Source organism: Abramis brama, assembly GCF_963993115.1.
Source record: "Abramis brama genome assembly, chromosome: 5".
Lineage (NCBI taxonomy): Eukaryota > Metazoa > Chordata > Actinopteri > Cypriniformes > Leuciscidae > Abramis > Abramis brama.
The window spans coordinates 44,343,368-44,370,835 of NC_139967.1; the positions used below are offsets into that span (position 1 = coordinate 44,343,368).

Here is a 27,468-nt window from a genome sequence, read left to right on the forward strand (position 1 = left end):
CTGTTCATCATATAAAGCGATCGAGTCTCTTCAGAAAATTTGGACTAAACCGCTCAGTTTATATGGATTAGGTTTGCGATCTCTTTAAGAACTTTTTGAAGTGTCAAAGTGGTAGTTGCGTAGCTGTCAATGGAGGGACAGAAGGATCTCAGATTTCACCAAAAAGATCTTCATTTGTGTTCTGAAGATGAACGAAAGTCTTACAGGTTTAGAACGACATGAGGGTGAGTAAATAATGACATAATTTTAATTTTTGGGTGAACTAACCCTTTAACTTTTTTTTGAGACAATGAACAATGAAATGAACACCAATGGCATCATAGCAAAGAAATATCTAAAAATGGCTTTGGAAGGAAAGATATTTTTATATTTGTGCTTTGGATTGATCTTAATGCACATCAGTGCATCTCATTTATTCTTATAACAGTGCATTTCATTTCCGCTCTATAATTCTTTTTTATTACAAAACATTTTTTGGCAGAGACAAAAACAACATTTAAGTTATCAAGAAACATTTTTTTTTTTTAAAGAAATCAAAACATGCAAATTAGAACTTTAACATAACATACACAGACCAAACTCAAGCCAAAAGACAGACACAGCAAGCTCACCCTTTATACATCAAATCATATCTATTAAAATTTCGCTATCAAAAATGTACATTTGTATAACTAACAGTGCACGTGATCTTATAAGAGCAGATGACTTGTTCTTACTGACAAATTAAACAACAAAAATCTAAACTACATTAAGCAGAAAACCATTAACACTGTGAATAAAAAATATAAAGAGCAAGTAAAAAGAAATAAATAAAAAAAATTACTGTTTTAAAGCCCAAAACACATTGACATGACAAACTTGTGCGACAGAAGAAATTCAAAATTCAAAGTTACCTAAAACAATAGTGTAAAATCAGTGTGTTCATCATCCCTTAAAAGACAAAGTCAAACTCATTTTCATAAAACGGCATGACGTAACTTTGCTGAAAGATTCTTTGCTGAGCAAAGTCATGCATTTGAACCCCTTGGAGATCCACATCAGAATGTGCTGAAATTGTTCCACTCTTTTCACAAACAGTTGCACTGTTTCCATCAATGTAAAGCTGATGGAAGCATCGCTTGTGTAAAACAAAGGCATAAAACCCCCGACTTATGCATCTCATGTGCAAAACAGTATTACAGACAATATTATCCTCCATTAACTGATTATTTTGGCTAATATGATATTTCAATAAAAACAGTGCCAAACAATCAACCTGACAGCTTCACACCTCTTAAAAGAAAAGCGCAGTTTATAAAACAATGTTGGAAGTGTTTTACTGGGACTCGACGCCTGTTTGCATCTTAATAAAACCGTCAAGCTCAACACGCAGTCGGAATCCTAAATGTTGTTTGGTCGATTTATACAACGCATCCAGCAGAAAGACTCGACACGAAAATGCCTGAATGCTTGAACGTCAAACTACAAGTTGAAAATATTGCAAGACTAGCGGCTGTGAAGATGGTTAATAAAAAAGAGAAATAGGAAGGGATGCCATCGCCATCTTCCAGCGTGGATGTGATTGTGAAAGCCCTTAAGAATGTGAGGGATTGATTGCTGTCTTGTGAACCTCAGCCCTTTCAGTCGATATATAAGAGTTGAACAGGCAGTGGACGTTCAGATCCCTCAGCTCAGTAGAAGAGACAAGAGTGTGCACACTATTAAAGAAGCACAACATTTCAAGTACACTGATAAAGATGACGGCAATATGATTTTGAAAGCCACCGATTCACATATACAAACTTTTTGAAATCAGTAAGGGTTCAGACTACACCATATCAGCCTGATTTTGGCGTTTGACGAAGGGTGTTGTGGTGATTCGTAAACGTAAATTAGCATTAAGCTAAAACACTGCTTCGCATCTGAAATCGCATACTTCCCTACTATATAGTAGGCAAAAAACAGTATGTGACAAACAAAGTCCGAATTCATAGTATTCAGACTAGAATAGGAAAAAAGTACACGGATTATCTACTACTGAAGTGTGCATATGATGAACACTTTACTATCCCGTGAGGCCACGGGAGAGGATTTGTGAATGGCAGTGAAGCGATCAAACTGATGCTGGTAGGTCACATGATAATGACAACATGACGAATGTAGTACATCCAGATTACAATCATACTATATAGAACATACTTTTTTAGCCGTCGTGAAGTAACTACTTATTCAAAATAAGTACCTACTCAAGACAGTATGCGATTTCAGACGCTGACTGTTTACACTCGTTTCCCGAAGTCAGTCACTAGTTCCGCCTTCTCTATGACATCAAGCGTCGTTAAAGACAGCATGCAATGATTGGTCGAGAAGCAACGTGTAGTCTGACGTGTTTCTTTTCCACGCCACAAGAATTTAGGAGTCAAAATCTGACACAGTGACTATCGTAACAGACAAAAATATTGTGTATTCTAAACCCGGCATAAGTTAGTGATGGTATATAAAGTGATCTCTACACACTTCACGTGATAACTAGCAATAAAAACACACAAGGCAGAAAAAGGTGAATCTCACAGAAACTGTCAAGAAACATCGAAGTATATTTCACATCAAAAGCACCAAAAGAGAAATTATTTTGTAATAAAAAATTTTTTAAACAAATTATAGTACTTGTTTTAATACCATAATGGCAAAATTAATATATGAAAAATAGAAGTTTAATAATTTTTTCACATTAGTACAATTTTAACTACACATGGTCGCATTTGTACACAATTTAATTAAAAGTAAAGAGAATGAGTTTTTTTTTAATCATTAACATTTAATGGTATTTAATGGTCCATATAATAAATATAATATATTTTCTTTCTATATAATTTTTTCTCGTAATTTTGAGTAGAAATACAACTGACATTTCTTTGAGATTCACCCTAAAGTGTGGGTAGGAGGAAATATCCTCATCAATTTCCTTGACAAGTCCTGTATTGTAACTGGTGATTCAGTGACTTTGTATGGTCTGACTTCATAGGTTTCTAAAAATGTAAAACGTTTAAAATACTATACCATGCAAACATCGAGAAAACTTCTGAAAGTAGTGATATGTAAATGGCCTGTACATGATTCACATAAAGCTTTGCTCGGTGGATCATTAAAATACATTAAAATGCAAGTCCACTCTAATTCTCACATATGGCTTTGCTCTCTTGTGGCTTTCTTGACCACTAATCCCTAACATTTAATCTTTCCCTGATCTCAGTTCGTCTTTGCGGTTAAAGAACTCTCTAAATGCAAGTGGACGCCCACCACATGACATAGCATTTTTACATTCATTTTTTACATGTCTATAGTCTCCTTAAATGATGAAAAAAACAAAACAAATTTGCACTGGAAACGCCATCTAAGTTTCCTTTATAATGTAGATCATTTCCTTGGCATCGTGTTTACAGAGAGTCACTGTGATTAAAAATCCTCTTTTCCTCCAAATGACTTGATCTTGCCAGCACAGGGTTTTACTCCTGAAGAGTTGAATTTGTTGGCATTTCAAGGTTATATTATTTCGCTTAGTCTTTTCTATAGGTCTTTTTCATCCTGCAAAGCCTTTGCAACACATTCTCTCACCACATCAGAGCAACGGGAGCTGTCACAGTTTAGGACCCTCGTGGGGATTCAGAGATTGGCTATTCTTCATCTTGGAATGGGAAGCGGATGAGGAAGAGGAGGAAGTTGAGGAAGAGGATGAGCTGCGCCTCGTCTCCACACCGGTACTGGTCATTTTCATCTTCCGACGTTTTGCTAGCGGCGCATTGTCGACGCTCTTAAGGAAAAAACCCTCACGCTTCCCCCGGTTAAATGCCTGTGGGAACAAAGAGATATCATGATGCAAAGTTTTTTTAGAGAGTGGCTAAACAGGAGAGTCAAGAAAATTCCAGGTGAGTGATCTTTCAATGGAGGGACAGAAAAGTGCCTCTATTATGCATTTTCGAATATTACATTTTACGTGTGTAATATAGCTGTTTGGTGAATGTAAAAGTTCTGCAAATATTTAAGGATCAAAGTGCATGCGCACCAATAATGTGATTATTTCCAATAATCAGAGTAATGATTAAGATGTTTACATGACACGGGCAGAACTTTTCACTCCTGATTGCATGTAATTTTCACTACTCTGATTATGTTAAGAATTGTGGTTATTTTTACCGCCATTATTCGCATACCTCTCAGCGCAAATGATGAACACATGCAGTAGATCTACTTTCATCAAATGCAAAACAAATTTCTAAGGACGTATTGATATTATTCAGCGATTAAGGTGTTTACATGCCCGTTTATTGCGACTAAAATCAGCATACGGCACATAGTTTAATGTGAGTGTGGTACTACGATTATGAGCTTGATCGCATTACTTTGATCGGAGAATTGTGTTTACATGAGGTAAAGTTTAATCGCAATAGCCTACGGCCTTCATTGGCTGCCCGTCAACGTCTACTTTGAGACTGTCTTTGGTTCACTGCAGTTTTAAGGAGAAAATACTCAGCAATGGTGTTGACTGAATTTGCACATGGTTCGTCTTGAGCATATTTAAAACGCCACATAGACATATAAACAACATTAAAAACTTGATTTTCACCACTTTAAGTGTTTTTTGTTGTTTTCTACCTTGGATGTATGTAAACCTATTGCAGGAGAAACCTGTAATATAGCATATAAGCATAATAGATGCACTTTAAAAATATCATTTGCGTTTCGAAGATATACAAAAGTCTTATCATCAATGTATTTTGTACTGTATGTAGGTACGATGTAGATGAACTGGTTAATCTCTCTTATGCTGGAGAAGGAAAGGATGTACCAACATCAGAAATAATAAAAGCAAACATTATTTTTCTTTTTCCATTTGGTATGGCTATTAACTGTACATAACAAATAACATTCCTCATGACAAGAATTTTACTCTGGTGCATCACTACTCAATACAGCAGACAAAAACGCAAATACTCGACCTTATAGGTGGCATTGACATAGGTACGGACAGTCGGGCCGGTGGACTCCAGAACATCAGGGGTGCAGAGAGGGGTGGAGGACATGACGCCACCTCCCTGAAGCCAGGCGTTCTCTTTCAGAGCCGAGAGCTTCAGCCGTCGCTCAGGATCTACGGTTAACAAACCTGTGAAGATGAAGAGGGAGATAAAACTTGAGATGGAAGCTAATTTGGGGGCTGCCAATATAAGGATCCTTCAGCCACTAAACCACCATCCTCAGGGACCATCACACTCTTTCCTTCCACCAGGGCACTGAACCTCATCCATCTCAATCTAGATGATCAAATGACAGCTATAATAACAAGCACTTGTGCAGAAATTGGACTGAAATGCGTTCGAGTGCCTGCGGGTCCCTGATGGCTTGGTCAGGAATCACTCATCGAAAGCTTTGGAGTGGTACAAAGGTATTAAAACGTATTTCACAGCTATTTCAAGTTGTAATCAATAGAGGCTCCAAGTATTGGGTGAACGCAAGTAAATTTAACATGTCTCAGTGCTCTAAACCCATACAGATTGCAGTTCAGTAACTATGGATGATCGCAACCAATTTTACAGAAGACTTCATAAACTAGAAGATCCTGTACTAAGGGCTTTTCTGAGTGAAACCTCAATTGGACCCTAATCTTAAATCTGATTTTAAATGACACACATTCTGGTTGTTCAAATGGATTTTCTGTGTAGGGAAGGATAATATCCAATCTCAGAAACTGCCTACTGAACAAAAACAGGCTACAGAACTGAAAAAAACTAAAGGGAATCTAGAGCTATATTCAGACAGTTATCGTTTTACATGGGGACATAAGGTAATTTCCAAATTTGCAGGGGCTAGTCTGTGATTTTATTGCCGTCTGAATCCAGAATGTCAGTGTTTTTCTCCCACCACCTGCGAAAATGTTTTTAACAAACGCCAAGGTCGTGTGTTAATTGAATTGCCGCCTGAATCCACATCTCAGAGTTTGCAAGAAAAGATCAATCCCAAAGTTATTTTGTACACTTTTACTACTGAAATGCTGGAAACGGTTTAGAGGAATAATAATAAAAAAAGATTTTAAAAAAACACTTTTAAAATGGGCTATTATTATTATGCAACTAATCATTTTACTAGTTGAACAAGCAGTTGTAAGATAAGAAGCAAGACAGAAAACCATTTGAACTACAGCTTGTCAATTTTCCTATTTTTAGGTAGGATATATAAATGTATTCAAATGATAAATAGGATATTATTTTCCTATTGTTAAATTAAATATGAATTTATTCATATTATTTAAATAAGTACACCTGTTCTTTTGGGGTCAGAACTGCACTACATTTGTGTCATCAAAATGGAATCTGTTTACTTCTGTTGCTAGGTAACAACAATGCAGGAGAAGGCGGCAAAATGGATAATGTTGTGTGCCTCACTGTTTGCATCTACTGCAAATGCACTACAAAGGTTTATCCCTCCACTCCGCTTGCAGTGTCAGTCCAGCTTGTCAGGAAAGTGAGTGGGCGCACACACACGTTGGGTGTTTCCATGTTTTATGGGGACTTTCCATAGACATAATATAAGGTCTTTCAAGGTGGCCAGAGGGGGGTGGGGGAGAGGTTATCCAAAGCACATCAACTGTTACAGTTCCTCAGGGATCGGTTCTTGGACCTCTCCTCTTCCCCATATACACTATATCACTGAGACGCAGGCACATGGTTTGTCCTATCATTTTTATGCTTATGACACTACTTATTTTATTTATACTCTATCACTAATAATATACAAACTGTATTGTATCCTCTAACCCTAAACCTATCAAATCACTGAAAACTTTCTGAATTTTTACATTAAAAAAAAACATAAATCTGTAAGATTTATTAGAAGTTTTTCTCATGGGGATATTGTGGGGAAACTTTGCTCCCACAACGTAGGGTTTACCAGGACCACACACACAGTTTGACTAAATCATACGTCATCCATAGCGGTTCATTTCCGATTGCATTCATATCAGCAGCGAACCATAACTGAGATGTAGACTGAGGTATGGTTTGTGGATGTGTACCTGAGTTTGTAAAACAAGACTCACATCATTCAAACAAACCAAACTCAAATGAACCCAGGTGTTCAGTATTAATAATAATAAAGTTATCCTTAACGACATTTTTTTTTACCACCAAAATTGACTTTCACTATTAGTACCTCTCACTAGATCTTTGGCCTCTTCGGACACACCCTTCCAGGCTTCTCCATCCAATGAGAAATCTCCCTCTTTGATCTTATGCATGATGTCAGCTGCATGCGACGATGTCATGCCTTTTTTCTCACTCTGGAATGGAACTTGACCAGAGAGCATGGTGTACTGACAGGAGAAGAACAATATTATCAACAATATTAGCATGTTACATTACATTTCTGTTTTCTTTTTTTTTGGGGGGGGGGGGGGGGGGGGTATAAGTAAAGTTTACTTTTGGAATTTATCAAAATACCAGAGTAACGTTTTCAAATAAATAATGTGTTAATTTTCTCGAACTAATACATTTTATCATAACGTAACATTCCCCGACACTGACCTCTCCCCTGACTAAAACAATATGGCAGCCCAGGCAATACATATAAACACTCACACCTACCAAAATCACCCCGAGGCTCCAGAGGTCGCACGCCTGGTCATATCCCGAGCTGTGGAAGAGCTCAGGCGCGGCGTACTGCAGGGTGAAGCAGGGGGTCTGCAGGGGGGCACTCCCGCTCCCCGCTGGAAACAACCGCGCAAAACCAAAATCAATCAACTTCAACACGGAGTCATCCGACTCATCAGCAAACAGCACGTTCTGCCAGTGGAGGAGAAAAAAGAGAAAAAATACGTGACAAACTGATATGCATTAACACAATAAACCACAGGAGGTTCTATGTTACAGTCATTTGACTTCATGTGCATGTTTTGGCACTGTTGATCCAATTATGATGCATCGCAATGTATTGAAACGTGCAATGCGCATCATATTGTGAGGAATTTGATCTAAGTGATGGATGAAAGATCTCATTTAGGAAAAAATCCCACTGATGAAGATTAATGTCGACAGTCATCAGATGTGGACGGCGCATTAAAATTCCACAGCGCGAAGACGAAATCAGCACATGGATAGCTGAGCACAGAGTGAACGCCGAATACATAACATCATAGAAGTCAAATCAAGCAAACTATGAGTGATGATCACACAGCTGACGGGAGATCTGAATGAGAGAATGAGAAACTGACTAAAGCAAGGCCAGTTAGCACTGCGACAGATGCCGGCATAATGCTTTCCTCAACGCATGACAGCATCCTTTTATACGTTTAGAGAAAGAATTGATTAGAAAGGCACTAAGGCTGCTCATTTCTTCATTCTATGTTAGTCCATCCTTGCGTTCATTTATCTGTTTGCTGTTCTTTTGTTCAAACCTCAACAAATCTACACATTTGTTGATGCATATCGATTCTCAACAAATCGAAAACGTTTCCATATACATTTTTTACTCATTTATTGATAAACTGATCCCAGCTGAGCTTTTTCACTCTCTTCTCTCTCACAGCGAGTTGAAACCGCAGTGTGTGTTTTAATTAAATAAGTGTGTGCAGCTCATGATCTGGTGTTTGCAGCTCGGTTCACAGTAAATGCAGCTGAGCCCATTTTCTGCATATGCTGTGAGTTTAATGTGCATTTGGGACACATGCACCAGTTGTGCTTGCTTTATTTTTTCCCACATTCGCATAATCGCCAACATTTTTGTGGACAGATGATTACAGCATTTCACTAGATTTGTAATGGGAAGGTACTGTATTGAAGTTATACATTTGAGTATCATGACAACATTAGTATTTGTGATGCACTGAAATTTTAGCAAGTAAAAATATTTCAGTTTCGACCAAAATATTTTTGGAGGGCCAAAATCATTGACTGACATGGTGATGTTTAATGAGTTATTTTGATATGAAACAAAGTCTCAGCTTTCAAATTATGTCCATTTTATGAACTTTAAGCAATACATGATGCATGAAAATTGGATGCTCTTTAATGAGTCATGACAGATCACTGTTCAAGCAGCACGTGAACCGATCATCTCTTCCTCTATACCGGCCATTCTCAAACTGTGGTCCGTGAGGGTACTGCAGGTGGTCCGTGGAAAGGCAAAATAAAATATAAAATAATATTTATTTTTTACCTTCATTTTACCAGGAAATTCCCATAAAAAGTAAAAAGAATATGTAGGCCTATATTGATATAATATTTTAAATTAAATTGTCAAGTTATTGTGTGATTACTAAAATAGGCTAGTGGCGCTCGGCCGTGACATTCAAGTTCAGTGCCGTACAAAATGGATTGGTGGATAGCAACAGGTTCTCTGAAAAGAAAAGAGGCAGAGGTTACCAATAATGAACAGATTGACAGTGAGTCTGAGGCATCTACGAGCCAGATTCCTCATAAAAAAATCAAAGAAAAGGAGGGTGAAGAGAAAATACTATGAAAAATACTATGAAAGCTACTTAGCATTAGGTTTCAGCTGTTTCGTTTGCGTTTGTTGCTACGAGGCACTGGCTATCGAGAGCATGAAACCATCAAATCTTCGACGGCATCTGGAAACCAAGCATGGGGAATTTAAGTCCAAGCCAGTCGAGTTTTTCAAAAGCAAGCTCCAGGAATACCGTACAAGCAAAAAAGTAATAGAATCGACATCTGCAGGTGGCGCTACTGCTAAAGCAGTGGAAGTCTCGTACCGGGTGTCCCGAATCATAGTGAAAAAAGGGATGCCACATACACTCGGGGAGGAGGTGGTGCTACCAGCAATTAAAGAGACTGTGGGTATCATGCTGGGTGGCAAAGCACGAAAGCAAATGGACTTAATTCCTTTATCAGACAACACTGTGCAGCGCAGAATCGAGGAGATGGCCAGCAATGTGAACGACCAGCTAATATCGCGGATCAAAGCCAGTCGATCTTTTGCTCTTCAGCTGGACAAATCCACGGACATAGCGAACCTCGCCAACCTGCTCGCCTACGTAAGGTATGAATACAACGGAGAAATAGAGGAGGAATTTCTCTTTTGTAAACCTTTGCAGACACGCACAACCGCAGAGGCACTTTTTGACATGTTGAACGGTTTCATCACAGAACATGAGATTGATTGGTCAAGATGCGTGGGAATAAGCACAGACGGGGCAGCCGCCATGGTAGGCCAACACAGCGGCCTTGTTAAACGTGTGCAAGCAGTTGCTCCGCAAGCGAAATCTATCCACTGCTGCATCCACAGAGAGGCTCTCGCAGCCAAAAGAATGCCACCTGATCTCAAAACTGTTCTGGATGAAGCAGTAAAAACTGTCAATTTTATCAAGACTGTTTTCAGTTTTATGTGACGAGATGGGCAGTGAGCACCGACAATTGCTGCTCCATACCGAGGTCCGGTGGCTGTCAAGAGGGAAGGTGCTTGCACGGCTTTATGAGTTGCGAGATGAGGTGAGACTTTTTCTACTTGACACCAAGTTCGACCTTTCTGGTCGATTCAATGATGCAGACTGGCTTGCCAAGTTGGCATATCTGTCAGACATTTTTGAGCACTTGAATGGACTAAATAGGAGCCTACAGGGGAAGTCGGTTACTCTTGTTCATACGCAAGACAAAGTTGAAGCCGTAATTAAGAAGATGGGGATGTGGGAAAGGCGCGTGAAGGAGGCAAACTATGACTCATTTCCAAATCTTTCTGATTTTTTAGACAGCTCAGACACTCACCTTTCAAGTGCTGTGCAAGATGATATCAGACAGCACCTGCACCTGCTGAAAACTCAGCTACGGATTTATTTCCCAATCCCCGACACAACAGCGAATTGGATAAGAAATCAGTTTGCCACCCTGGATGACTACATCCTGACAAACCTCACCTCCAGAGAGCAAGACAGCTTGGCCGAACTGTCCTGTGATAGTGCTTTAAAAATGGACTTTTCTGAGAAATGCCTGCCTGCTTTTTGGCTGAAAGTTGCCACAGAATACCCCGAGCTGTCCGACAAAGCCATGAAGTGGCTTGTGCCTTTTCCAACAACTTATCTCTGTGAATCAGGATTTTCATCCCTGGTCATGTTGAAGACAAAATATCGGAACAGACTTAATATTGACAGACTTAATATCGGAACAGACTTAATATTGACAGACTTAATATCGGAACAGACTTAATATCGGAACAGACTTAATATCGGAACAGACTTAATATCGGAACAGACTTAATACAGACTTAATAGGTGAGCATTTATTTAGTTGTTAGCTTGTTTTTAATATAGGCCTATATTAGACAGACGATAAAAAGAGGAAGGGAAAGATGTGGAGGGGGGCAAAGGGGGATATTTAGTTCATATCGGGCTGGCAAATAGACTCCAATGGCTTTTCCTTTTGACAACTTTTTTTTATTTTTATATACTTTATTTTATTGATGGATATTTCATGTGTTGCTGTCTTTTGTTTAATTCATTTTTTAATTGTTCGAAATAAAGAATTCATTCGTTCATTCATTCGTTCATTCATTCGTTCATTCATTCGTTCATTCATTCATTTATTTTTAACCTGGAGTAGGCCTACTGTGTTTTCATTAAATATGTTCTCATATATGTTCTCATTATCACATCACACGCATAGCCTTTATAGGCAATTTATACTGTATGAAACGAAATGTTTATAAATGGAATGAATAAGGTCTGTTATTATTTTAATTTCCAGTTAGTTTCTTGATCTCGCGTTTCTGAAATGTTTTGCGGATGTGCTGTTAAGTGGACTTGTAAAACTCTGAAGATTAATAATCCCCTAAAATTGCCAAAGGTTTTGACATGTTGACTATATCCAAGTGTTCTTATTACTGTATAGATTTCATACTACTCCATTGCTATGGAAATAAGCCCGTTGTTCAAATGAACCATGCCCTCGGGCGCTTGAGTAAATAAATTAAATATGTGGCAGCCGTTTTGTGCAGTAAACTTTCTTTTAACAAACCTGTTGTACTGATGTGATGACCAGTTATAGTTTTAGTGCTAGTAAGCCTATTTAGAGGTGCAGATTAATTCAGGTAGGACTGTGTGTAGACACATTTTATTATGAGTATTATGAGGTGGTCCGCGAAAATTCTTGATTACAAATAGTGGTCCACACACACAAAAAGTTTGAAAACCCCTGCTCTATACTACTAGTTATAGCACAAAATAAACCTGAATGAGCATCAGAAGATATGCTGAAAGAAACATTACAATTTACTAAAATGTATTTCTCGTGTAATCGTTCAATCAGTGTTTTAACCGGGGAAAGATGTCAATAAAACAGCTTGTAAACAATGGCACACAACTACATTTACATGAGAAAAACCATTCAATGAATTTAAGAGCAATGTATGCGCTACATTACATATTAATTATATTTTTACTTAACCTGTTGTCTTTATTATTTGATTTATGTTGGAATAAATCTTCCATGATTAAAGTCATTAATATAAAAACTGCCTTGTGTGCAATTTAAATGTTTAATATACTGCTCAATTTGATATACAACTAAATTTGATTAATTAATTGATTATTAAATAAGTTATTTTTGGTTTTCAGCTCAATCAAAACTTTATTTAAGGTTTTGGTGTTTCGATAAAAAAAAGCTGTGCTTTCCTCTTTGTGCTGATCTGTTCCACTTATCCATCATAATCTACCTAGATTTTACCTTTACTGAAGGAAGTGTGAGTTGTGCTTACCTGTGCAATCGTCACTGACACAATGATAGGGTGTTTAGAGTCATTTTTTTTGAGTGGTTGCAAGCAGGGTTTGAAATTAACACCCGCCAAATGCGGGTAAAAATCAACTGTGGCGGGTAACGCTGTTAAATCACTAGCCAATTTGGCGTGTTATTTATTATGTTGGGGAAGTTTGTGTAAGCCAAATCTGCGAAGATTTAGTGCAAATACTCAACTCGTGAGTCATCATGACATATTTAAAACAGAATATGTGCATATCTGTCTTACTTGAACATGCAACAAATACCAACAAATAACGGCGCGCTTGTTCATTTGCATTGAAGCAATAGTGAAGATTAAAAAGCATTTGGTTAACAGAAGAAGACATTATTATTTTCCAACATCCTATTTTGATGTTCTTTGTACTGTATTGATCTGTCCTAAAACACATTTTTGGTGATGAGGATGAAAGAGGAAGGGAGGAGATGGCTGAATGACAGGATTTTGTTTGAATAAGAAATTCATGTATGAAATCTAAATTTTATAATATATTAGGGGTGGAACGGTAGATGTATTCGTATTGAACCGAAACGGTATGGGCGTCATGGTTCGGTGCATAAATTTACACAGAGAATACACGGTATAAAAATAAATAAAACTCGCGTGCAAATTAATGAATGTAATGCGGAACTACTGCTAGATACGCGGGTTCTTTAGGGACACCTAATCTGTAACCTGCTGGAATATGTTGTGTGTGTGTGTGTGTGTGTGTGTGTGTGTGTGTGTGTGTGTGTGTGTGAGAGAGAAAAAGAGAGAGAGAGAGAGAGAGAGAGAGAGAGAGAGAGAGAGAGAGAGAGAGAGAGAGAGAGAGAGAGAGAGGGGCACGGGCGTGATCGAAAAGTCGCAAAGTGTTTACTTCTATTTGTGTGCATGTGTGTGCGTGCGAGCGTGATCGAACAGTGGAAACATAAAAACATACTCCATCATTTTGTTTATACAGGACATCATTCAAACTGCAAAGTGTTTAAGTTACTGTTAATTAAAATTTTAAGGAAAACAAATATATTAATCTGAAATGTAGCAAATTAATTTTCAATTCATTCAGGTACAATTACCAAACATATCTCAAGGTCTTTTTGTCTTTTTATTAATTTAATTAATAAACTAATTATATAAAACTATTGTCAGTGCACTACAAATAAACTGGTTCTATACCTTTACTTTATTAATAAAACTTAAAAATACAAGGTTTAAGTAATTTATTTTCCTTTGGTGGTACAGCCTGAGACATGCACAAGCCTTCTGCATTTTTGTTTTGCTTTTCCCTCCATTGTACCGAACCGCGATGTCTGAACCGAGGTATGAACCGAACCGTGACTTATGTGTACCGTTCCACCCCTAATATATATATATATATATATGCACATATTCTGTTTTAAATATGTCATGATGACTCACGAGTTGAGTATTTGCGCTAAATCTGCATAGATTTGGCTTACATGAACTTCCCCAACATAATAAATAACACGCCAATTTGGCTAGTGATTTGACAGCGTTAAATTTTTACCCTTCAGTAAAGGTAAAATCTATGTAGATTATGATGGATAAGTGGAACGGATCAGCAAAAAAAGAAAGAAGAAAAGAAACAGAATAACTATATAAGCTGTGACGTACTTATTCTGGTTCTTTTCTTTTTTCTTTTTTTTTGGCTAGTAGAAGTTCTGAATGACCAGTAACTTAAACTAGTAGCCAAATTGGCCAGTGAGTGAAAAAGTTCATTTCAAACACTGGTTACAAGGGTGTTGCTAGGCTAATTCCCTTTGCCCTTATAAAAATCAGTAACATCTGTAATCCTTTCTCTCTGTATCTCTCTACCTCTGGCTTGAGGTCTCGATGTACGACTCCAGCCTCATGCATGTAGCTGACCGCTGACACCAGGCTCTTCATCAGCTGACTGGCCTCCCATTCTGCAAACATCTTCTTTTTCCTTATTCGCTCCAACAGCTCGCCACCACGCAATAGCTCCATGACCAGATACGTATGGTACTGGGAGAGATGGAACGGAGAAAATGGGAACGAAAAATAACAGTAGTAACATAAAGGGATGGGGTTAAAAAAAAAAGCAATACAAGAGAACTAAAATGTATTATATACGTGACCAGGTATGTACGCAAAGGCAAAAAAAGATTCATAAAGTGCTAATTTTAATTAAAAAAACTCAATTTTTTTAAGGATATGGTTATGATTAGTCTAAAACATTATAATTAGCTTAAAACAGAAGAATTTTGATAGCTAGGTACATGCTGTGGTGCAAAAACATACCTGATCGGTATAGACCTCGTGGAGTGTGACGATGTTCGGGTGAGATTCACACTGGCGTAGTGCAGCGACCTCTCTCTGAGTCATGGCCTCCATCCTACAATGACAGAAAGACTCTGAGTAGGGAATCGTCGACGATAATATCGTAATTGTTGATTTAACGATGTGCGAACTGACATTATCAAGTATGTCACCCACTTCACAAAAACACACCTTTCACTGCATGATGTAGCCTATTAGAATGCAGTTAAAATGCCAACAGAAACACCAGAACAACAAACACCAATGTTTCATTACTGAATTAATCAGCTTTTTTAATGAATTATTTGAGTGAATTATTCATTAACCCATTAACAAAGGCACTTTAGTTTAGTTTACTTTAGTTTAGTTTACTTTAGTTTAGTTTACATTACTACGATATAAATGGTCTACGATATAAATGGTCTATTTTGTTAAAGATCTTGCTATTCAATTATCTCATACATACAATTTGTCTATATGAAAGGTTTCAAACCTAAAATGATGCAATAGTATTTAGATTTAAATTTTTTATTATTAAGACACCATTTTTAAATAGTTTTCTTAGTCTGTTCATTTGTTCGGACAGTTTCACTACCAGACATTTTGGAAGTTTAAGATAACAAAACATAATATGTATTATTTAGATGTACTAAAAATAATTCAAACATAGGTTTTATAGAATAAAGTGATATATGTCATGAATTCAGTCAGGAAATAATGCACTTGGACACAAAAATATGCACGCCATGTCATTGACCCTAATACAGTGAAAACTATGCAATATTCAATTTTTCCAATTAATTAATAAAATTCTGTACTAATTCTAACTACATGTTAAATAAACCTACTGTACCTGAAAAACTTCATTTATTCAATTCATATTTTTGTTATATTATATTTGCCCTATTGTTTGTAATTAGCTTTTTTCTTATTTTTAAATGAGAGAAATTAGATAAAATAACACAAAATAACTATATTGTGATATACATCGTTATCGTGAAATAAAATGTCATATCATGAAATAAAATCATATCGCCCACCCCTAGTTTCATATTTAAAAACATTTTGTTTCAATATTCAAAATTGTAATTTTTACAATTTAAACCTCATATTATTATTTATGCAATTGTAATTGCAGTGCAAATGTGTATATGCCACCTCTGAGCCATTTAAATGCGTAGATGAGCAAACATGTACTAAATGCCACTTCACCTCTGCAGTGCAAAAATGCCTTGATGATGATATTATTGGATTTGTAGCAGCCGTATAACGTTGCATTATTCTAATTTAATTTATTGATTAAATGTAAGAATTTGACAAAAGATGATTGATACATCATAAAATTTAGAAACAATTTTTCACGAAAGGCCTAAATCAGCCAAGGTACCAGCACAAAAACACACTCAGCAAAATCGAATTATCATTATCTACAAAACCCCAGAAAATATACATACCGGTACACAAATTTTGTACAAAATTTTCTCAATATCAAACACCCCTAGTGCTAAAACCTTTTAGATAGTGTTTTACATTAAAGGGGGCTTATTTTTTTCAGTAGTTTTGAATGACTTTTCTACTAAACGAACATATTTTTAGAACATTGTGTTTGTTTTCCCCTGATGCTTACCTTTGTTAATTAATTCGTAGGAAACCTCAAGTAATGACTTTAAAACCTCAAGTGATGATATAAAGTATGTGATTTTTAATGTGGTTTGGCAATGAACAACTCTGGTTTAATGTCTCTACCTTCGGCTGATGATTTTCACAGCGTATTCCTGGCCACTCTGCCTGTGTCTGCACTTCCTGCAGACAGAAAAACTGCCCTCGCCCAGTGGCGCCCCCTGCAGGCACAGCTCATAATGCTGAAAGAACTGAGAGTCCTGAAAAGAGACGGAAGAAACGATGTTTCACATTTTTTCCCCACCCAAAAAAATAAAAACCATTTTCAAAGATTTTTTTTTTTTTTTTTAAAACAGGCAGCTGTTTACCTTTAGCATAGAACTGCGCTGGACAATAGCAGAACCAGGCCGGTCAACATTCACATGAGCGTCCAGAACATCCGCCATAACCACATTCTTATTGAACAAGATAGAAGGAGCCACAAAGGAGTAGCCCTGAGAGAAAGAAGAGACTGGATCACTACAGAGATTGATTTGGCAACAGTAAAATCCCTGCTGAGAAAAAAACAGGTTGAACCAGCCAAAGTGGCTTGCTGGTTATTCTGGCAGAATATTCTATTCTTTAAAAAAAAGTTCTGCATAAGAAGATTTGGAATGACAAGTTGAGCAAGTAAAGATTTTTCACTTTTGGGTGAATTATTTCTTTAAACTGGTCTAGCTGGTGTTTGGCTGGTTGGACTGGTCTGGTCTGGTTTGGCTGGTTAAACTGGTCTGGTTTGGCCAGCTGAGGTTGGTTGAAGCTGTATGTTTCAGTAATTAAAGCTGAATAAAAGAACATCATGGAACAGAGTATACATGGCAGAGAAGGTGTTGAAAAGTGTGTGTTGTGACTTGATCAAGGAGACTAGGTATTAAGTTACCGAACTGTATGTGTACAGTTACACTATCTGTTGCTATTAATAATGGAGGGCTGTGGCAGGAAAGAAGATTTAATGTATTGTATGCATGTATGTATCTCCATGAAAGGGACACAGGGACGGGTGTGTTTGAGTGCACGCGAGTACCTGAAACAGACGGTCCGTACTAGGTGGTGTGCTGGCAGGGGAATAGACCGGATCCATTCCTGTAAACTCCTCGGCAAAGTTGCCCACATCCAACTCATTACGTAGTTCTGGTCGGAATGGGCTCTGAACCTTTTTCTCTGCCAAGTCCGACCAGTTTAAGCCCTAGAGAGACCAACCAGTTGAGGTTTGTGACAATCTACAGTGACACCAAAAATATGTGGACACTTAAGCCACTTAAATATGTATGAAGGTCACTGTAGTAGATAACGAAGTATCAAGTTTGTTTGTTTGTAAAAAAAAAAGAAAGATTCTAAAAAAAAAGATTTTCTGGTTAAACATTTTTATACAACAAGGTTTGTTTTACAGCTAATGAGGGAAAACTGGTTGGTGACTGGATTGTAGGAAAGTGAGAGAAGTGTACAGTACCAGAATGGAGGCAGATATGAATGCAGTACATCCTTGCAATGTCTCGGCAGAGACAAATCATATCACAGGAAGAGCAAGTTGTGACATTTTGATTAAAGATTACTTTAAGTGTGGATTGTGAAACAGTCAGGCTTTACAAAAAAATTAAATAAAAACCTTTTTCAAAGGATGGAGCAATGAAACAGAAGCAATATCGAACAATATTATTGAACTACTCAAAACCAATAAACAAGCATTACAATTTCCTACTGTTAGAAAAAGGGTTAGACAATCATAAGAGTAGGCATTAAAAGGTCATTTGTGCATCAGAGAAAGGACAAAAAGCAATGTAAAACCAAATTATGACCATTTTTGGAGCAGAAATCTTGACAATTTAAGTGGGCCTCAGGGAAAAGAATGCCGGTAAATAAACAACTACCCCATTTGTCTTATCTGTTAATGTCTAATCATTAATCAAAATATAATAACTTGCTCTGTCTCTGAAATGACTTTTCTTTTCAGACATCACCGAGCCCTGTTGTTTTTCAACCCCTCCCTACAACCGCCTAAAATAACTACTATTCACGATCTAATCAATTCCTGATAATTTTTTTTTTTTTTAAATCAAGCCAGTCCTACATTTTTCCTATAAAAAATAAATAAATAGAGAAATAGAGAAAAGCTGAGACAAGGATGGAGAAATTATTAAAGGGATATTTCACCCAAAAAAATTAAATTCTGTCAATATTTACTCATTCATCAAAAAGATCTTAATTTGTGTTGAAGATGAATGAAAGTCTTACAGGTTTGGAACGGCATGAGGGTGAGAAATTAATGACCGAATTTTCCATTTTTCCATGTCTTTTTAAATAGACATGAACACAGTCAAACTGCGCCATCAGATAAGCGCTAAATAAATGTCACTGTTTCGGTCAATGATCTGGGCCCTCCAAAACTCTTTCGGACGAAACCGAACATTGATTTTCTCATTTTTGGTGCATCACTAATTAAGAGATTACAATCACATTAAACACAGAGATCAAACGTGTGGAATAAAAACAGCTGAAAAGCAAAAAAAGAACCTTGAAGAAAGGATGACATTTGATATCCTCGGCTCCTCGGGGACCAGATCCCAATCTCTTATGAGGGTCTTTCACAAGTAACTTTCGCAGGAGATCCTGAGCCAAGGGCCCAATGATCGAGGGGAATGGAGGCTCACAGCGCAGGATGCGTCTGCCAGAGACAGAAAGCTACTTTAATTCCGGAAAATAACTTACGAGATGCAATCATAACAGTATCGCTGGGAGTTCAAACACTGTGTGTATGTGGACGTGTGGAGAAAATCATTGGGATCACTGGAGGTCTGCCTGTGTGTGGGCGAGACTCACTTGGACACCTCACTCTGGGAATTTCTCTCTCCTTCCAGAGTAAACGGAGACGCTCCCGTCAACAGCTCAAACATCAGAATCCCCAAACTCCACCAATCCACTGACTACAGAAAGGGAAAGAAGGAATTATTACCACCATGTCATCAATCAAAATGTGGAGAATCTCTCGAAAGCCTGTCAATAGCCCTATTAAGATGGTAAATGTTTCTCATGGGCACGTTAGGTCAATACAACATTTACAGGGCAGCCCTGGGTGATTTTATTGACGTATGAATCCAGATTGTCTGTGTTTTTCCTCACACCACCCACATAAAAATTCCCAAGTTTAATTACAATGTTTTTGCCAAACACAAAGGTTGTGTGGTAATTTTGTCATCCGAGTCCACATCTCTGAGTTTACAAGCGACAAACTTTATACAGTTATTGAACCAAACTGAATCAACACTGAACTGCCTGAATAATGACTGTTTACTATTGTCTTTTTAGAGCTGTTTTACAGCAGAATTGAATTCTTTTTGCATCATTGAATCATCATTTTCCTGTTCATCACTGTGAAGCTGCTTTGAAACAATCTATATTGTATAAAGCGCTAACATAAATAAACGTGACTTGCCTTAAATCACCATCCGTGCAAATGTATTTTTACAGACATTCCCAAGAGAAACAATTACCGTCCGAATAGGGATAAAAATATTGTGCCATATTTTTGTCATATTCTTGACCAAAATCAAAAGTATAAACGTATATTTTGCAAGAAATTTAAGACCATTAAGACGGACATTATGTAATAAAAAAGTAACAAATTTTAACCACAAATTCTCATTACAGTAATGCAAAAGTTATAATCACCAAAATTTGTAATACTTCATTTTATGGCTATAATATGGAAAGAGAGATATATTATTTAAAAGTTAATGTGTATATTTTTATTTAACATTCTTTAACAAATTTAACATTACAAATACATTCTTCCATCACACCTTAATGTGCAGAGGCAAAATATAATTAAGACATTTGTCGGAAGATAGCTTAAATTACAGTAAGGAGAATCATTTATGTAAATAATAGCAATGTTTCCATAAACCTATTTTTATGTGCATTATGGGATATCGCATTAAAAAAACGTTTGATGGAAATGCCAAGATGCACATAAATTCTAAAAATGCACATAAAAATCGTTTGCGCTCAAATGTGGTGGATATATTTTTGCCCGATATGACAACATGCACATAAACTACAATGGAAACACATTTATCAAATAAATCCCTCGATGCAAAACAAAAAAACTCACACAGAGGATGTGATTGGACAACTGGACTAACCAGCGGATCAGTTTCAAAGTCTGTCATCAGAATGATTTGGTATAATAACCTCCCAGAAGTGTCTCTCATGAATGTATTTTCAAACACTAGGGTTTCATCTGCAAACTCGCCAGTCATATACGATGTAGGAAAATAAGAGCCACAGTGGCTTCCCCGATTGCAGCAACTTCCATTTTAATTACAGATATTTTGCTGTAGTTTCCCAGGAGGTGACAATTTGAACACATGGATGGATGGAAACTGTGCTTTATTCGCAAATGGTTTGTGCCATATTCCAATTTTACGGATAAGTTCATCCAATGAATCCAGTGAATGAGAAATACAACTCAAAAAGTCAAAAACAAACTGGTTACATTTCTAATATTTTGGTAGCACTTTATTTTACAGTCATCCCCATGTACACATTTGTACTTATTATAGTATTTACAATAACTAGGTAATAACTAGGTACTAACCCTGAACCTAACCTTAACCCATGTAGTTAGATTAGATTACCCTTAGATTACCCTTTTCTTTCTTGGTAAGTAAACTGTAAGTACATGTAGGTGCGCATTTGTTGAATAACAAAAAAAGTGCAACAGATATTTTATTTAGAAAAGTGCTTAATTATAAAGAAAATTATTTCACCCCCTTTGTGCAATTATATTTCTCTTTTTTTCCTTTCGATTCTAAATGTGACATGCTTTTGTGAGATTAGTCAGATCATTTTCTCTCACCTTGCCATGACCAGCTTTCCCTCTGATAATCTCTGGTGCCATGTACTCTATAGTGCCACAGAACGAGTACGTCCTCTCTTTCTACACATGAACAAAGCATATCAGCATGACAACTGCACACTGGATTACAAGACAATATGGATACAATGAGAGAAAAATATAAACTACAGTTATTATTTATTCGTTTTTATTTCCCCACCTCCTCTTCCAGAAACTCCTTACTCAGCCCAAAGTCTGTCAGAACCACATGACCATCACTGTCCAACAAGATGTTCTCCAGCTTAATGTCCCGGTACACAATGCCAAGCTGGAAACACAAAACCAAATAAGGTTCTTAGAAAAACCTGATAATCTGTTAACAGCCTCAATAAAAAATATCACCATAATCTTTCACAATTTTTAAATTTTATTTTTCATAAATTTTTGAGTTCAGCTTGCTAAAAAATTATAATAAATATTATTGATAATTATAACTAATTATATTTCTCCCAAATAATTATTACAAATGAACAGTATTATTAAAATTGAATTAGTTGCATAAGTGATTTTAAATTCACCAACTTAAGTGTGTATATCACTTTTCTGTATCTGTAAGTGTGTATCTAACATTTATCAAATGAAAAAGTGGACAGAAGACACTACAGAAGCTAGTAGTACCTTGTGCAGGTGCTCCAGGGCCAGAATAATTTCCCCCACGTAGATCCTCACCTCGTCCTCGGAGAAATGATCTCTCTGATACAGGTGCGTAAACATCTCTCCTCCACTCACATAGTCTTGCGAAACAAACACATTTACAAAACTGTCCAAACAACATCAACTTACTAACGGACAAATAGCTAGAAGTCAGAGGTGGGTGGAATGACCAATGTCTTAAATCACTGGGGATGAGTAATTTTACATCACAGTAACAGCATAACAACACAATTATTATTATTGCTGAAAACTTGAAGACTACACCATATATATATATATATATATATATATATATATATATATATATATATATATATATATATACATACACACACACACAACCTAAAATGAATATATCTATACTTCTATGTGATTAATTGTAATTTGTGCTATCAAATCGATTAATCGTATCTAACATATAAAAGTTTGTATATGTATATATACATTATATATATATATATATATACATATATATACATTATATATATTATATATATTATATATATTATATATATATATATATATATATATATATATATATATATATAGTCAAGCCCGAAAATATTCATACCCCTGGCAAATTCTGACTTAAAGTTACTTTTATTCAACCAGCCAGTTTTTTCTTGATTAGAAATGACACAGGCGTCTCCCAGAAGATAATAAGACGATGTACAAGAGGCATCATTGTGGAAAAAATGATTACACATCTTTTATTTACATTTTAACAAAAAGTGGCATGTCCAAAATTATTCATACCCGTCTCAATAATCAATAGAAAAGCCTTTTTATTGGCTATTAATTGCTGACCAGCTTTTTGCATGTCTCCACTGGTATTTTTGCCCATTCATCTTTAGCGATGATGTTTATATATATATATAAACTTAATATTAATTCATTTATAAACTTTTAGTTTATAAATAGCTAGAAGTCAGAGATGGGTGTAGAATGACCAATGTCTTAAATCATTGGGGATGAGTAATTTTACATCACAGTAACAGCATATATAACAACACTACCATATTATATTAATATTAACACTATATTAATATACTTATAAACTTTTATGTTAGATGTGATTAATCGATTTGAGAGCACAAATTTAACGCCATTGTAAAAAAAAAAAATATATATATATATTTTTCGAAGTTGTAAATAAAGCATGCATATTTTTGGAGTACGATTTACAAGAATATACTAATTCAGTCTTTCTACTTGAAAAAAATCATTATGTTAAATTCATTGCTTCTTTGTGATTAATTTTGAAATATACCAGTCATTTCTAGGTAAAAAGTCAGTCAAATTACATATTAATGCTGGGTAAGGCGTTATTTCGACAGCACACCCCTGTGCTTACCTAGTATGAGATGCAGTTTGGTTTGCGTCTGGAAGGCGTAATGGAGGGTGACCAGAAAGGGTGACTGACGAATGTGTTCCAGCACCTGTCGCTCTGTTCGAGTGTGCTCAGCAGTCTTTGCCTTCTGAACAATGGCCGCTTTCTTCAGGACCTAAAGATCATAAAATCATTTCATAATAAGAATGTGACAAATAACAGTAATAATAAATACGTTTTTTTATACTTTATTTTATTTCATGTAATACATTTTTTTTATAGTTTTAGTTAATGATAATGAGCATGTGAAGAACACAACAAAAAATATAGAGGTAACATTATTTTTTTAATAATATCTAATTTGTTAACATTAGTTAATGTATTAACTAACATGAACTAACAATGATTAATACATTTGTTACAGTATTAATTAATCTTTGTTAATGTTTGTTAATAAAAATACAGTTGTTCATGTTAGTTAACAGTGCATTAACTACTGTTAACAAATACAACTTTTGATTTTAGTAATGTATAAGTAAATGCTGAAATTAACATTAACTAAGATGAATTAATGCTGTAGAAGTATTGTTCATACTTAGTTCATGTTAACTAAAGTATCCTTATTGTAAAGTGTTACCAAAATGGTGATTTCATTCAAATCTGCTGTAACAGTAGACAAGTGAGAGCTGTATAAAACTAACATAATGGCCCATTATGTTCCAGCAGAGTATTTATTTTTATGATATGTTTGATTTATTTATTTAAAGACATCTGTATTTTTAAAAATAATAAACCTATTGAGCACATTATAACTCTCAGAGCATATTTTTGTTTATTTTTACTAATTGAAGGACAAGCAAAAATTAATGTGTGATAATAGACAGTACAAACCTTCATGGCGTAGAGTTTGTCTTTATCATGGCCACTGATTTTTCTGACCAGGAATACTTTCCCGTAAGCTGATAAAGAGAAGGAAAAGCATAGATGTAGCTATTTAAAGGGACAGCTCACCTAATGTGTATTAAACAAAACCTCGGCTTCTGAGTCATTTCTGCACTCAAACAAACAACGTTTGAAATGCCCCTAAGAGTCACTGCATCTGCCAATTAGACCGTCATAGAAAAATGTATTATACAAAAATGACTTAAATGCTTCCTGTAATTCATTTGTTGTTAATAAGCCAGCATTAAAGATGCAGAATGTGTTCAGGCGTATGCTAGGTCTGATTACATGTCTGGAGTCTCTAGCTGATTATTACACTGAATGACTAAAAAAAAGTGTTTGGCTCATTTGCAGTGAAAAATAAATGTTGGAGATATAAAAGTGAATATTAAAATATATTTTGCTGCTAATTTATGTATAAAATGTGTTAGATATACTCCATAATTACAACCTCATGACCATCATTCATGTGATCACTTTCTTTCATAATCACTTTGTCTGAGTATAAACATTCCCTATGACCTTTACGGGATGGACAAACCAGTTATGGGATGGGATGGGACAATGCAGCGCTCTCACCTCCGGTGCCAAGCACTTTGAGAAGTTCAAAGTTCTCCATGCCAACTTTCTCAGTGTATCCTGTGAGGTTTGCTGGGAAGGGACAAACAGTGTATTTACACAACAAATCTTGCTCTCGACCCTTTAAATCCCCCCACACACATATTTGAATAAATATGTTATACAGTGCATGTAGACATCAGATCAATTTACTTATGGCCGATAACCTAAATGACTGAAAACATAAGATGGACAACTCTTTAAAATTCTGTCATTAATTACTCACTAACTTAAAGGGATATAGTTCCTAGCCATATCAGCCTAAAAATCGCAACTTTACATTTTCCGTCGGTCTTAGTACACGATGTAACTACAGAAGAGTCAAGTTTTAAATAGGAAAAATATCGAAACTCTTTGGTCATTTTTTTGAGAGAGATGCTAATGGTCCTGTCCGATTCAATGATCTATGCTAAGCTATGCTAAAAGTGGTACCGCCAGACCCGGAGATCGGCTGAATGGATTCAAAAACGGTAAAACTCAACTGTTTAACTCTGGGGGAGTTGTAAAGTGAGCCTATTTCCAAAAAAAAGTGGAGTATCCCTTTAACCTGAAAGACTTTTGTTCCTCTTCGTAACACAAATGAAGATCTTTTTGAATCTGAAGATCTTCTGAAATCTGAGAGTTTCTGTCCCTCCATTGACAGCGACGCAACTACCACTTTGACGCTTCAAAAAGTAAAACTAATCCATATGAATTGAGCGGTTTGGTACAAATTTACTGAAGAGACACGACCGCTTTATATGATGAACAGATTGAATTATTTCACATTTTATTCACATTTAAATACCGATCAGCAAACATAAACAGAAGCGTAGCCTAACACGAGAATGAACCTGTTGGTTCTCGCACATCAAGTGAACATGCTTGAGCTTACATTTACCACAACTAATGTGTGCGTTGATAAATGTTTATATGTGGAAAAAAAGCCTAAATTCAATCTGTTCATCATATAAATTTGGACTAAACCGCTCAATTCATATGGATTGGTTTTACGATCTCTTTATGAACTTTTTGAAGCATCAAAGTGGTAGTTGCGTAGCTGTCAATGGAGGGACAGAAAGCTCTCCGATTTCATTAAAAAGATCTTTATTTGTGTTCCGAAGATGAACGAAAGTCTTAAAGGTTTGGAACGAAATGAGGTTGAGCAATTAATGACAGAATTTTCATTAATGGGTGAACTATCCCTTTAAATACCATGCTACACATCAAAGTACCGTGGTATTAGCATCAGCATGCTACCACCAGATTTTGTAAAGAAATCAAAACACACCAGGTTAAATGAATGCAGTCACCTACCATTAGTGATCTCGAGTTTAACTGTGCAAACTTTACGGCTGGTCTCCCGGTCGGAGTCTTCACCACTGCCACTACTGTCTCCTGACATGATGGCTCTGACTTCTACACTATTTGATCAGTAAAGTGATTTTGACAGCCCGCTCTTCCAATGCACAAACATCTATATTATGTACAGCAAAAGTCGACGGGTTTCTGTTATAAAGCGAAACTTTGCAATTTATGACAGGGTGAATGACATGTTTTTGTTTTTGTTATTATCTCAGCTCACAAATCCCTTTGACATCCTGCTGTGAACACTAATCTTCATGCACGACCTAAATATTAATCTCCACTTTTGATAGGCGCGCGGGCACAGCGATATAGTTTAATATCTTTCAAAACAAGGCGACGATACACGATATATTTAACACTTGATATGCAGTTAATTGATTATTATGTGGGCCATAAATGGCTGTTATTTCCGTATTTCCAACTTCGACACAACTGTCGTGAGGTCGTCTGCAACCGCAGTGAAGATCGCTGTGCGAGTGTTTACATTTCAGCTGATCTCGTTATCGCTGTTTTAGCTTAAACCCAATCAAATAAAGCGATATTTGCTCCGCTAACGAGTTATACTCTGGTAGCGTACGTGCTAACTATCAACGATGACAGATCACGTTAAAAATGTCCTTAACAGCGGATTGACTAAAGCTGAACAAACGTGTTTAAGTCCTTTGCATCTTCCTTTCGGGTGTAGTTATGCCTGACTCGCGTTAAAATATGCGTTTGTTGTGAAAAGGAAATGAATTGAACGATAAATTCCTGGAAGAAAGTGTAGTAAGGACCATTTCAGCTACGGAAGCCGAAGTAGTGCGGCTGTCTCATGATTCGCGAACCAATTGTTGTTATGAACCGGTTCTTTTTATTGATTTGGTCGAACCAATTCACCTCTTAAATCACTCGAATTGTGAACTTGACTGTGTTCATTTTCTTGGAAAGGATGGAAAGATAAGAAGAGAGGTGCTGCATTTGTTTATATTTATTTCAT

At 36.3% G+C, this 27,468-nt stretch overlaps 1 protein-coding gene across 1 annotated transcript; it reads right to left on the reverse strand.

Moving 5' to 3' along the window:
* Positions 1-382: 382 nt before the first annotated feature.
* rps6ka4 (ribosomal protein S6 kinase, polypeptide 4) lies at positions 383-27,326 on the reverse strand. The gene is made up of 18 exons (XM_084115211.1): positions 26,442-27,326; positions 25,107-25,178; positions 24,477-24,544; positions 23,610-23,760; positions 22,220-22,335; positions 21,762-21,869; positions 21,563-21,643; positions 19,525-19,628; positions 19,219-19,369; positions 17,732-17,893; positions 17,037-17,162; positions 16,795-16,928; positions 15,031-15,124; positions 14,584-14,754; positions 7,614-7,811; positions 7,183-7,342; positions 4,977-5,140; positions 383-3,829 (listed from the first exon to the last, which is right to left on the reverse strand). Exons 1-18 carry the CDS (start codon positions 26,527-26,529, stop codon positions 3,617-3,619), a joined length of 2,361 nt encoding a protein of 786 aa, XP_083971337.1. The 5' UTR covers positions 26,530-27,326; the 3' UTR covers positions 383-3,616.
* Between the last annotated feature and the right edge of the window lie 142 nt (positions 27,327-27,468).

Coding starts and splice junctions, on each gene's coding strand:
- rps6ka4 (XM_084115211.1), bottom strand. CDS start 26,529: ATGTCAGGAGACAGTAGTGGCAGTGGTGAAGACTCCGACCGGGAGACC. Junction 7,343..7,613: donor GGAGCCTCGGGGTGATTTTG/GTAGGTGTGAGT, acceptor TTCTCCTGTCAG/TACACCATGCTCTCTGGTCA. Junction 3,830..4,976: donor ATGTCAATGCCACCTATAAG/GTCGAGTATTTG, acceptor TTGTTCCCACAG/GCATTTAACCGGGGGAAGCG.